At 40.7% G+C, this 14,219-nt stretch overlaps 1 protein-coding gene across 3 annotated transcripts in view; it reads left to right on the top strand.

Annotated features, from left to right (window-relative positions):
• Positions 1-14,219, top strand: part of RFX4 (regulatory factor X4) — a 99,446-nt gene that overhangs the window by 80,734 nt on the left and 4,493 nt on the right. For all 3 annotated transcript variants that reach the window (XM_087765467.1, XM_087765466.1, XM_087765468.1), the window contains 2 exons: positions 323-485; positions 6,428-6,566. In XM_087765467.1, coding sequence (XP_087621593.1) covers positions 323-485; positions 6,428-6,566 — 302 coding nt within the window. The remainder of the gene's footprint in view (positions 1-322; positions 486-6,427; positions 6,567-14,219) is intronic.

The following is a 14,219-nucleotide window of genomic DNA, read 5'->3' as shown; positions in this document are numbered from 1 at the left end:
GTTACTCCATTTCTAAGTCCTATCCAAGTTTTTCTGAAAAATGATAGCCTCAAATTACAATACCACACTAAAAGTTCACAGTCTGAGCTATTCCAGATATGTCTCTTACCTTTGGATCTTTGCACACTCAAGCTGATCTACTTGTATTTTTATTTATGCCTCAGACATAACTCTTTGTTCACTTTGATTGATGCTGTTTCCAGTATCAGTGTCTATTTTCTATCAGTATTAGGTTGCTGTCCTGTAACCATCTCAAAGCGTAACACCTCTGTGAACGACAGCCCGTGTTAGCTGTATTCCTTTAATGCTTGTTTGTCTGCAGGAGCTATGCAATCCTATACGTGGTCACTCACCTACACTGTGACAACAGCTGCTGGGTCACCTGCTGAAAATTCCCAACAGCTGCCCTGCATGAGAAGTCCACATGTACCATCATCATCTGTCACACACCGGATACCTGTTTATCCCCACAGAGAAGAACACGGGTAAGTCACTTCCCAGTGCTTGGGTTTTTTTGTGGTTTTTGGATGAACGTATGCTTAGGGTTTTTTTGGAAATGCAATGAAATCTGTTTTTTGATGTAGTAAGTCTGTATTGCAAAGTTGCTGGTATCACTATGCTTTGGCTGTTGTTATTGTTGGATGATTATATTGTCTCAGTTTTATAATCTCATTTAATTCTATTTAAAAACACAGTAGGCCGGCAGAATATTTTATAAAAGAGAAAGCTTCAGTAGATTTCTCCTGTGATTCCTGTTTTCCTGTGCCATGTTCTATCCTAAAGGCTACATGTGTCCAAAGAACTATCCTACTATACCATGTCTCAGGAGAGGTGATCCTTCTCCTCTGCGCAGCACTGCTGAGACCACATCTGGAGCACTGGATCCAATACTGTGCTTCCTAGTATAAGACAGGCACGGGCATACTGGAGTGAGTCCAGAAAAGGGACACTTAGATGATTACAGGACTGGAGCATCTGTCATACAAGAGAGGCTGAGAGAGCTGGGGTTGTTTAGTCTCAGGAGGAGAAGGCTCAAGGAGGGTCTTATCAATGTGTATAAATACCTGGTGGGGGATGTAAAGAAGATGGAGACAAATGTTTCTCAGTGGTATCCAGTTACAGGGCAAGAGACAACGGGCACAAATTGAAATACAAGAAATTCTGTTCAAACATAAACAAACAAACAAACAACTTGTTTTACTGTAAGTGTGATCAAACACTGGAATATGTTGCCCAGAGAGGCTATGGAGTCTCTGTCCTTGCTGATATTCAAACCCCATCTAGATATGATTCTGGGCAACCTGCTCTAGCAGACCCTGCTTTGAGCAGGGGGGTTAGATTAAACAATCTCCAGAGGTCTCTTCCAGCCTCAATGATGCCATGACTACTGTTAAACCTGCAAATCAAAAATGTCCAAAGTTTGGAAAAACAGCCATATTTTCACAATAATCTCCTTCACCAAAATTTGCTCAAGGCTCTCAATTAAAATAATTACAGTAGAAATTTATATAACATTATTTGATCTTAGAAAACTTCAGAAACACAGGCTGTGTCTCTCAGTGCTCTTTTCATCCAGCAACACTTCTTCTGTGCCATCCTCATTTGAGTAAGTGTATAACTCATAGATATCCATAACTAAAAAGAAGCAATCACAAAATAATCGATGGAGAGGGGCCAGGCACATAGCAAGATTAGCAAGCGCCCAGATGCTGACATGAAGCAAGACATTCAAAAGACTTTACTGAGTTCCTCAGTCTCATTCTATACTCATTACCCTTGCAGAAGTGCTTTCCCAGTGTGGAAGATGATTGCATACTGTTTGGCAGGGTGACAGTAGGTTAATTTGAACCCTGCATCCCCTTCCCTTTTGGATGTGGGCAGGTTTGGATTTGGGTTGGAATGTCACTGCTAAGCCCTTCCTGCAGAAACCTGGATATGGAGATATGGAACATCTCTCCTACCCAGCAATATGACTACTTGGTGGAGGCAGAAACAGGGCAGCAGGGAGGTTCAGGAGCTAACAGGATGCAAGAATTGGAACAGACCACAGTAAGGTAGTGTATACATATACATATAAACATATATGTATGCACGTATGAGACTTCATTGTTACTAAAGGAATTTCTTGCCTTTGGTAGGTGATTTGAGGAAACTTTTTTATCTGGGTGAAGGGACTTTTTCTGAAAGGCAACAAAGACTTCTATAATCTGGTTTCTTTTGCCATTTGGTTTTATGTGTGACAGAAGGATAGAAACATTTTGGTGATGCTTCTAAACATTTCAGTGACATCTGCCTTCTTTTCTGGAATTGACTTTGTAAGCTCATAGGCATAGGGCCTCTCTATGAATCTATGTTTACGTGGCTTCTATCACAATGATTTCCTGATCTCATTTGCCCTCTATATAGTACTATTAAATTTTTTTGAATCATTACAGTTTGTACTTACTTTGTATCTATAGCAAAATCAGCATATTGGTATTTCAGTTTTTATATGATTTGAATCTAATGTGACAGGCTATAGAGACATGTTCCTGAAGAAATGTCTGCAGGGAAATCCAGTGACCTCACCCATGGTCTTCTGAAGCATAAGACTCATTATATAGTTCTTACGGAAGGTACAGTCACAGATTCAAGACAGAGCTTGTTTAAAAGCATTAAAGAACCTTATCTTCAGAGAGGAAAAGGAAAAATAAGAGACCTTGTGTGCTAGATTCAAACAGATGGTTGCCCTGAAAAGAAAGAGAGATCAAAGTCTGCACTAAGATTTGCAGGTTTCTGGAGAAGAGCGAAATGGAGCAAGCAGCTGCCATAGCTCCAAAGACTGAGCTTCACTCCCATGCAAAAGGGCCCAGTAGAGAGCATAAGCAGTATGGAGGCCACGAGCCTTTCCCCTGCTGTAGGTGCATTTCCCACCAAATGCAGACTCTTAGCCACCCAGCATACCCGAAAGTTTCCTAACAGCAGTTCTCCTGGGCTTCCTACCAATCTTGCACACTAAAGATGATCCTCTGTGAAATATAGAGGCTCCAAAGCACCTTGAGATAGAAAGAGAATACCTAAAAGATCAGAGCGGTTTACACCACAATATTCCACAATGTAAAGATATTTAAGAACTGAAGCCTTGGAACAATGTAAAGCCCTAGTAGCTCCCAAGAGAGACTTGGATATAGACTGTTACAGACTGAAATACAGACTGAATTGATTGTGCAAATATTTTATTTGTGCTTCTGGCCAGTTATAGAAAATAAAATGTAAGTTCAATGATAAAAACTGTTCCCTGTAAAATAAAAATTGATTAAAGCCAAATGCATGTTACCAGAAGTGAAGAAAGGGCTACATGATCTGTTCCCCATTATTAAAACAAGCCTTATAGCAAGCAATACTAGCACAGATTTGTGAAACTGGAGAAGAGCACAAGGTTCATAATCTACTCTAGCTCACTCCAGTAAATCTTCTAAATCCACAGTGATACTCTCCACACTGTAAATGGAAGATCTGTGGTATTAATAGAGGAAAATATCATTATATCTAATTAGAATTCCAATTGTTCCAACTTGTGTCTGTTGCCTCTCACCCTATCACTGTACCTTTGAGAAGAGTTTGGCTCTAGCTGCTCCGTATCCTCTTGTTAGATAGTTGTAGATCATCCCTTTGCCTCTCTTCTTAAGGCTGGACAAACCCAGTTCTCTTCCTGTAAGTCACATGCTTCAGTCTCCTGTCTATCTTGATGGCCCTCCACTAGACTCACTCCAGTATGTCAGTGTCCTTTTTATAGTGGAGAGTTGAAAACAGGACACAACACTCCAGATGTGGTTTCCCAAGTGCCAAATAGAGAGGAATAATGACTTCTTTAGGCCTGCTGTCTTCACGCCTGCTAATACAGCCCAGTATGTATCTGGTCATCTTTGTTGCAAGGGCATGCTGTGACTCATGTTCAGCTTTTTGTCCACCAGAACTTTTAGGCAATTTTCAGCAAAGCTGCTTTCTCTCCAAATGGCCCCAACCTGTACCACTGCAGGAGTCACGCCATCCCAGATGCAGGACTTTTTGCATTATTCTTTGTACAATCAGCTGACCACTCTTTCTGAATCATAGCTGCTAGACTCTAGAGTAACTGCTAGTTCCCAGCTAGACTTCCTCAAAGACATGCCATCTGTGTATTATCCTCACTACTCAGTAGCTATAGATGTGGTTCAGAAGGCACTGTAAGACGTGATACTTGGCAGAAAACGTTTTTGTTGGATTTTTCAGGTGCACTTTCTTCTTAGAGAGATGTAGTGTTCCTCAGCCAAGCACTTTCAGATAGGCAGAAGAATACTAACCTTGAAGGAGCATGGTCATCTCCTTCTCAGGTCCTCAGTGCTCTCTCTCCTGAAGTTGAAGAGAGAAAGAGGAAGCTTCCTGAACCAAAAATACACAATAGAGATTAGGATAAGAAACTTCATAACGCCATGCTCAAGTGAATTAAAGTGCTATATTTTAGCAAAATGTGATGAGTGTTTGAAAGAAGGAGACAAGATCAATAGCTTCCAGACTAGGACATAGCATCCTTAATGACTAGAGAAAGCATGAAGTGCCAACGCTGCCTTACAGGACTTGGCTTTGTTTGGGACTCCAAGGGTAACCCAGACTACAGGAGGGACTAGATAGGTGAGCATCTTCTTCAAGCAGAGAAGGCTGCACCATGAATGTCAGGCTTATGCAGACTGCCAAAAATGTCTGTTGCAGATCTTATTTACCAGTCTGTTGTGTTGAAGGAATTAAAACACAAAATGTCTGCCTACCTCAAACAGTGTGCAACAGCTCCATAACAGCCATTCCTCTCTCCCCCACTCTCCACAGAGAGACTATCAAAGTCGTATTATGTGGACACCAGCTTGTCTGAGGTAGATTATGAAAACCGCTCATATTTCCCAGTGAATATCAGAATGAGAGCTCAGTGTTGAACAATGAAGATGGACATAGGGCCTTATGTCCTGAAAAGGTTTTTAGAAGGGGTGCTCTGATTTCATTTGGAATCTGTTGGATTGTCTGGTACAAGACATGACATGGTATCTCTAGAATACCATTATAAGATCAAAAGAATAACAGAAGTTTAAACTGTACCCAGTGTAAAAATTACATTGAACTTTCCAGAAAAAGAATAAGTCTGTACAAATAATTGCCTTCTCTCTCACACAATGAATTGATTACCTTGTTTGTTTGTTTATCATGGTTTGTGTTTCATTGTGTTTCATCGAGCAGGTCCAGGGGAGGGCTGAGGACAGGCTGAGAGAGTTGGGGTTGTTTAGCCTAGAGGAGAGAAGGCTCCGGGGAGACCTTATAGCAGCCTCCCAGTACTTAAAGGGGGCCTACAGGAAAGATGGGGAGGGACTCTTTATCAGGAAGCATAGTGATAGGATGAGGAGTAACAATTTTAAACTGAAAGAGGGCAGATTTAGATGAGATATAAGGAAGAAATTCTTTACTGTGAGGGCAGTGAGGCACTGGAACAGGTTGCCCAGAGAAGTTGTGGATGCCCCCTCCCTGGAAGTGTTCAAGGCCAGGCTGGATGGGGCTTTGAGCAACCTGGTCCAGCGGAAGTTGTCCCTGCCCATGGCAGGGGGGTTGGAACCAGATGATCTTTAAGGTCCCTTCCAACCCAAACCATTCTTTTATTCTATGATTCTATGATTTCAATAGCATTATTTTAAGAACCTTTAAACTTCTGTGCTGAATTAGCATCAAATGTTCACATGGCTAGGCAAAGATGGGGAGGTTGCAGAAAACGTCCATGCATCTTCTCCTAGCGAATGGCCCAAATAATGGTGGCAAACAAACACTGACCCTGCAGTTTCTTACAGCTAAGGAAACTGCTCCCTCCTCTACCCCTGGCTGTCCCTAGACAAAGGGTTGGGATAAAAGAAGAAAGTAGGCAGGTTCTCCAACCTCAAATCCCACTCTATTCTTGAGTCAGCTGTTCTAAAGCTGTACATTGTATGCTTCAGATGCAAATTAATACATCTCCCTCCCAAAAAAAGAACATCTGACCCAAGTGCAAGGAGCTGAACTCCAGAGTGTAGTTCTTTAAGTCAAGTCTTACCATACTTCCTCAGCCTGGATAGCAATTTACTAGGAACATGGCAATAAAATAATAATAAAAGGGAAAGACACTTTCTCCTTAGAGAGTGCACAAATGAGTCGGCAATTTAAAACTAGTCACAGAAACATGCTGAGACACTCTATTTGTTGTTGTGCTAAACACATAATTTCACTAAGTGGCATCTGCTTCCCAGCTGAGCTGGGAAATATCTTTTTTTAAAAGGTCATTTAAAATATCATTCTCCTATTGAAAAAAGTGCAACTGTATGTTTCATAGAAGTTCTAGAATTATTAGTGGGAATACAATTATTATGCGTACTAAATAGTGTTTTTAAATGGATTTTAGATACACAGGAAGTTACAACTATGGTAGCTATAGCAACCAGCATCCCCATCCAATGCAGAGTCAGTATCCATCCTTACCACATGATACTGCTATTTCTGGACCACTTCACTACTCAGCTTACCACAGAAGCTCTTCGCAGGTAAGTTGGATTTATTACTTGACAATGCTTGCTATAACATTTTAAGTAAAGTTGTGCTTGTAAATTTATCAGCATATTAGCTGTCTGGATCAATAAGCTGTCATCAGTCTAGTCATTGATGGTCCCTAATTTTTTTCTTTTCTAATATTACCTAGATATCTTTTCATTTTGGTGGAAATTCTTTTATCAGAAGTAGCTTTAGATTGTGAATTTAAAGTACTAACTCTAAAATCCAGCAGCCTGGATCATAGAAAGTGTTTCTGTGTTAAGGAGTAGCTAAACCAAAAATGATTAAATTGCATGTTTCTTAGGTGTTGGGAATAGGCAGAGATTCCCAACAAGAAATAGAAGTGTTTTCATGTAGTTGAAAGTAGATGCAGAGGCCATAGTGAATTCTTCTGGGGCCTCTGCTTTTGAGAATATGTATGGTTAGGAATTTGCCAAAATTGTGAGTTCTGCATATAGTTTGAATAACTTCAGGATGCCACTGCAAAGAGGTTCTGTTTAATCTGTATGCTGTAGTCTCCTGCTGTAATGCTGAGAAATTATGTCAGTAATTATTTCAGGACTATTTCACTTCACAAAACTGTGCTAGTAGGAACCAGCACAGATTAAGTGTGAAGATAATATTTAGCAACAGTTCAAAAGTAGTGCCACTGCGATGCTTTATTACATCATGCAACTGGTGCTTCTCCAGTGTAGGAAGCTGCTCTCTGGGCTCTCTGCTGGAAGATTTGCAAAAGGCAGGTACGGGCAGGAGGAGATGGCATTGGGGTATTCCATCCATATGGCACCTCTTATGTTTTATCTACTGGAAATTTATAAAAGTATATTAGGGAACATCATGCTTAACTATCATCACTCGACTGGAACAGTTTCATACCAGATGCAAAGATGTGAATTTGATAGTGCTTTGGACTAGAACACACAAAACCTGCATCTCATTCTGGTCTTTGGCATCAGTCTGCTAGGTGATCTCAGAGTAGTCATTTCTCTTTTTTATGCTTCATTTTCCCTAGCTGTAAGATCAGAATAACGGTATCGATCCCCTTAAAGCTTTTTGAGATCTGCTGGGAAGATTGTCCTATACAAACCCAATATGCTCATTTGGACCAGCTCAACAATGGCTCCCTAGCTTATGGAAAGAACAAGTCTACAACTTCTCACCCATTTGTGTAACACCTGCTCCATCACACTACATGAGGTGTCAGGATTTGTTTGAGGGTTGTTGCAGCTGCTGTATCTTCAATAGGAACAGTGAGTGAAGGTTTAATTACAGTGTCCTGTGATAGGTTTGTATTCATTGTTTTTTTCAGTACAGGCCTTACCCTGTTATCTCAAGATGTTTTCCAGAATGCATCACTTTTTGACTTAAAATTGGCTTACCAATTTTCTTTACTCTCTCTTATCCTTTACTGCAGAAAACCCATACGAGTGCTGGTTCTGAAATGGTCTGTAAGGCCATGAATCTGTGTAAAACAGAGAATTAGGCTTTTACTGTTTAGGAATGTTATCACCCACACAAGGATTTTCTTTCTGCCCTCTGACAACTGTCTGTCACACTGGCATAGACAGCACAAGTTAAGCAAGAAATAAATAAAGCAAATCAAGATCAACACATTTTTAGTTTACTCATGTCATGGTTAACACATTATATGGAAATAGTAACATACATTAAAATCATGCAAATATTTTTCATACTGTAGTAGGCTGTCTCTACAAGTGCAGATGTCAGATCATTTCTTCCTCTCTTGCTAGCCTTTGAACTGTCCTGAACATACAAGAACAGCTATGGTTTAATGATCACACTTGCGAGCAAAATTATTTCAACTTGTGTTTAGCATGTTCTTTCTCATGCTGCTTGTAAGCTCTCAATGCGCTCATTCTGTATTGAAAGGAGCTACAAACTGAAACCTTCCTTTCAAAAATAATCTAAAAGTTTTGAATGGTTTAATATGGAATTTGCTGACATTCTTTTTAAAGCTAAGTGAGCTTCTGTGAAATGCCTGTCCTGATGATAAGTCCTTTCTTAGCTACTTTTAACCAAAAACGTTCATAAGATGTACCTAATAAAACGTTAGGGAACTACGACAATTCCACTCTTTTTCTAGCAGACTTTCTGAGGGGAACATGGTACAAGGAATTGCAGTAGGACTCATGACGTTGCAAAATCAAAATACAGGAAGCCAAATTTGCAATGAATATATAAACAGCTGCCACTATACTGAAACTGGAGGAGATGCAATGTGTATGGCTGTGGTAATATAATCAGTTGAGAAGAGGAGGCATTGACCATAACTCTTCAAAAGAACTCTTTGTTATAATCTACATTCAGTCCAAATATAGAACTCTGGCTCAACTTTAGCTAATATTCTATCATGCTCTTTAGGACAGTGTCTAGGGATTAACTCCCAAGAAAAAAAATCTGTATGTGGGCTAAGTTCTTCTCTACAAACATGGATTCAGTGAGAGACCTTGTCTCAGACAGGGGTCTGAGCCGAAACAGGTGACATGTAATCGAGGTGGGTTTTAGGCTGCAGTTATAAATTACTATTTTTGTCTCAAAGAACACCATGTCCAATCTGTCTCTGTGGAAGAAAGCAACATACTCCAGGTTTTATCAAGTCAGTTATTTTGAGGCTATTTTCCATCCCAGAGAAATGTTCCTGAAAAAAAACAGAGAGCTGTGCTTGATTTTTTGTTCGTTTGTTTAGTAGAACTTTAAGATGGATCATTTCACAGATACAATTTACAGACCATCAACAAAAAAAAAAAGCGGAACTGGAGCAAAGGGGATGGAGGCAATAACTTTTATACAGTGGAAGTGGGGAACTGAACAGCTGGGAAAGGGGAAGGGAATGAGTGACCCTTTAAATTGTATTTGCCAACATGCAGCATGTTGATCCCAACCTGACAAAATAATGATGGTTGTATTGTATTGATTTTAAGATGTCTACTGTGGTTTTGTCATTGGAATCTTTACAGTGGGGCTGTGTTAGGAAAGAAGTCACACAGCTGTAGATCTTGTATTATGTACAGCTTTTGAAAAGTGCGGATGGGGGTCCCAAGCCAAGCCTCACTCACCTGATCAGTGGCAAGTCCACGTTAGTGAGAGGCTTCTGGATAATTTGAATCCCTTAGTGTTAGAGGAAATGAGACAGTAGTAGTCGCTAAGGCTGATACCGCTGAAGCACCATGTGTCACAGCTGCATGCTCACTCACGCCCCGTCCCATAACAGACTGGTGAGAGGTTATTGTTATCTCCCACCTCTGAGACAGTCTTGGAGCTTACCTTGGCTCACAGAGGAATGCGATAAGTGTCTTGTGACTTTGGGCTAAATAGAAATTTTGATAAGTATCCTATAGTTTCATAAAGGTCAGTGGCTTTCAGATGCACAAGAAGGCAAAAAAATGGAGGAGAGGGCTTGTAAAAAACTTTATAAGGGACTAAATGTACTGCTGAAGTAATATCTGCAGCTACTAACCCAGCATAAGCCTAAAACTGGCTCCTTCTGGCAGTATAGGCTGACTAATTCCCACTGATGGCTAAGAGTCATTTTGTTGACAGGGACAGTCTGTTCAAACCTTGGTCTTGATCCGAATTTTTTTTTTCTTTCATCAGCATCTGTGAATAGTTTTCAGAACAGTTGCTTCCTTGTAACTCCAGGCCTGATTGCTCATTTCTTGACTTGGCTTACTGGCCAGGAGCCTGGCACACAAATAAAGAAAAACGATGTACAGATTGATTTGTTACTACCTAATTCTCTATGCCATAGTGCAGAAGTGCATACAATCCTATGATGCTACTTCATCATCATACAGAAGACTGTGTAATGCGTGTACATAAACACATCTATAGTGACACTATGTTTTGTCAGTTCTCTGCCTCTGCAGTTTTATGTACCAGATGTCAGGGTAGAAAATAGACAACAACTCTGTCTAAAAGCCTCTGAGTGTTCTTATCAACCTATGTTGAGTTTAAGCAGAGGGGTACCCCCTTCAAAGGTAACGCCTTCACAATGTCACCACCTAATCCACCTCCACAATGTACACTTGACTGGCTTTTGATCACAGCTTTTGTCTGCAAGTTTCACCCTGGCTGGATAGGTCTTGATCCTTTTTCAGGCTACCCATAAATATTTCAATTCATATCATTCCACCTCTTCCTTAAACACAAAGCAATTCACGCTGCAGTAATTTTTCTTTGTAAATCACAAGGATAACACTTTTAGTAGGAAGAATAATTGGGGAAATCTGCAGCAGTGTATATTTTTATATTTTAATATATCTGGTAACATATAAAGATGCACATCATGTGAATGTGCATCACTGTACATGCAGTATGAAAAATGGCAAACATACGATATATATGTGTAAGTATTCTAATTCATGGCTGTAGTGAATCATATTGTAGGTCCATTTATCCAAGTCCTATCTCCAGCAATGGCCAGAAACAAATGTGTGGAGGAAAAGTCTTAGAAATAGGGTAAGTAGAGAATGGTCCTTTCACCAGCATAGCCACACTGTCTTTGGCAAGTGCTGACCTAGGGACATCCTGAGTGGGAAGCAGCAGCTGGACTGTTGTATTTTGTAGTAAACCGCTCTCCATTACGCTGTCTTAGAGCTTTTTAGTCCTTTTAGCTTTTTTGTACTTAAAGACTTGGGGATGGGTTGCATGAAACATATGTTCTCTTGTTAATTTTAAGTCTGTTATCTCATAATTGCATTAGGTGCCCTATGTTTTTTGGGTGATGAGGGATAGGGAATATTCATTCCCTATTTATCTACTCTCGCCATTCAAGACATTATAGATCTGCATCATTCCTCTCACCTCCTTCCTGTCATTTCTTTTCCAGACTTAAGAGTTATCATCTGTTCAGTTTCTCTTGTGATGGATGCTCTACACACAGGAGTTATCTAAGGACTGCATGTGCACTGCAGGGCAGGTCTAGTCTGGGGAGCATGCGAACACCCTGTTCTCTCAATTGTGCTGAGCAGGGAACCTGCTGGAGCTGCAGCTCCCCTCCAGCCTGTCTGTGCAAACCTGATCCCAGAGTAGGTAGGAAGGACTCAGTCAAGAAGCTGCCAGATCAGCCACTTAGATCTGGGAAGCACTCCTAGACCCCGCGCTACATACAGCCTTATTTTACCTTTTCTTCCCTTGCACTTCCAAAATGGAGCAACCAGCTGCAAATGGTGTATCTCAGGTGGAAATACTTAACAGAGAGCCACAGAAGTGGCATAGTAGCGTGTGTTTGTTTTGTTCTTTAGTTTTGTTCTTTGAGATGCAGTTCTCACCTTAAAGACAAGCGTTTGGGTTTTTTTTCCACCCTGCTTTTAAGGTATCTCCTGTTGCGCTCAGGAGCATAGCCAGGGTCAGCTGTTCCTGAACTGGGGCTCTGCCCTCAAGAGGCACTAATCAACTTCTGGGACTGGGAGAAGCACATTTTTATCAGCAAGTGCTTGCGCTGCTGTTTTGTTGTTGACAGATTTGGTTTATGAAGAGCATAGTTTACTTCCGTGGTCTGGACAGAACACACCAGTCTGGAAAATGCTGCAGTAGTACAATCTGCTGTTACGCGGTAGATTGGATCTGCACCTCTCAGAGGCACAGAGCACAGTATTGGGGCCATAGTTAAAGGAGCTTTAAGCCGTGTTTGTACTCTGACTCTCCTAAACTGCTCTGAGGACTGCAGTGGTCTCACATAACTTCCCAGAAATGCCCTATGAGTTTCAGCACCACTTGGTTTCTCTGTGCAATGCTGCATGCCACAATTCTACCCAACCACGTCTTCACTTCCCTTTATATGCCTCTACAGCAGGATTTACAAGGGGGCAGGCAGTACTGGAAGAAATTAGTAACTGGTTTTTGTTACAGTGGGGGAGACAAAGAAATCCTCTCCCAGACAGAGCCCATGCTTTACTGTCTATTCATGTTGTTCTGGCCCATCTACTTCACAAAAAAAAGAAGGGGGAAAGTTCTTGGCCCTCCAGCACACACACAGTATAAGCTCATGACTACACCAGTGCAGTAAGAATAATATACCCTTCCCAATAACCACTCTGTCATCAAACAGCTAGTAATGACAGAAACTAAAAAATACTGTCCAAATCCCACCCATGCAACAAGAATCATCATTCCGAACTGTAGGGCTTCATAACAGACTTGAGATTGTTAGAATGTAATTGAAGTAATTATGTATTGAATGCAACAGGAAACAGATGTCTTCCATTATTTTTAAATAATTACAAATAGCATTTTCATAAGGCTCCAAATGCCACTCCCAAAAGTACCAAAATCACTTAGATTGACTTGAAAGTTTCACCCAACCTATTTGACAGACTAATATTCAATAAGCTTCAATCTGTGGAGAAAAGGATCAAATTAAGAGTTATAAAAATGCAATCCATCAATAGTTTTGATTATGTCATTTTTTGAGATTTTAAGCGTATTTTTATGACGTTAATTTATAGCCAGTTCTTTGCAATTGCTATAATTTCTGGTACGAGTTACTTGCAAGTCCTAAAGTAGTGGCTAACATACAACGTTAACTTACAGCATTCTGCAAACGTGTGAGCTAATGCAATGTAAAGTCAGAGCCACATTCATAAGGAAAATATTTTGCTGCTCGGACAGAGACACCTTTCACCTCCATGCATAATCAGTAAGTGAACTGAGGATAAGAATAAAGAGATTATTCTCCGTCCTCGCACTGCAGGAACCCAGTCTTGACTGCATGGGAGGACATATTTAACATTGTATTTTCTAAAATAATACTAAAAGAAATTGAATTAATTTTACATTTTTGGGCAAGGCCTGAACAATAATCTGCTCAAAGTCTCCCAGACTTAAAGGGCTTCTTGTCTAGGTCTAACAGCAGCAGTAGCAGCAAGTGTGAGTTAACCCAGAAAATGGTAATTTCCTGTCAAGAGCCCTCCAACAAACGTCGCTTTTATATCTGGCAAAGATCACTAGGCCCCAGTGTTTTGAGTTCAGCGTGCTTAAGCACTCTTCATTAAACCGGATGTAGAGTGTGAAAGGTGATTCAGGCAGCATGGGCAGGCATCCGCCCAGATGGCTATGCTTTGGACACTCCAACAAGGCTGAATAGATGCTTCATTGGGTGAGTTAATAGTCAGGCAGGGGCCAATGAGTACTTTAAAAATATTGTCTTTCAATAGTCTCTTCACTGTAGGGAAAAAGAAGTCACTGACTCATTTGCGATTAGCTGACCTACCATTACAAAACTTTCCATCTTGCATTCAGTCATAACAGAATTTATTGTAAAATACTAGATATTTAGGGTCCATGTCATTTTCAAGCAATTATTCTTTTTACATTCATGACACATTCATAAACACAGCTGCATCGGGGTGTGCTTGATGAAAAAGAAAAGCAGCACACTGTATCCTGTCTCCTCATGCACAGCCATTAGCCCTGCCTTCTTAGTAAGCCTTAGCATGGCCTCTTGACTGCAGATGGGAGAAGGATTATCTTTCCTCTTCAGTGCATCCTGAAATTCATTCTGGGAGCCAAGGTTTCGTTCCCCCAACGGCACAGGTTTAGGTCCAAACTACCTAAAAGACATTATGTGGCTTCCCCACATAATGCCATGTACAACCAGGAGACCCACCACGATATTCCCAGAGTTC

The sequence above is a fragment of the Nipponia nippon genome, unplaced genomic scaffold, assembly GCF_047370975.1.
Source record: "Nipponia nippon isolate SJK-2023a ecotype South Korea unplaced genomic scaffold, ASM4737097v1 scaffold_3, whole genome shotgun sequence".
Lineage (NCBI taxonomy): Eukaryota > Metazoa > Chordata > Aves > Pelecaniformes > Threskiornithidae > Nipponia > Nipponia nippon.
The sequence above is the reverse complement of the archived record's forward strand: the minus strand, read 5'-3'. Positions and strand labels throughout refer to the sequence as shown.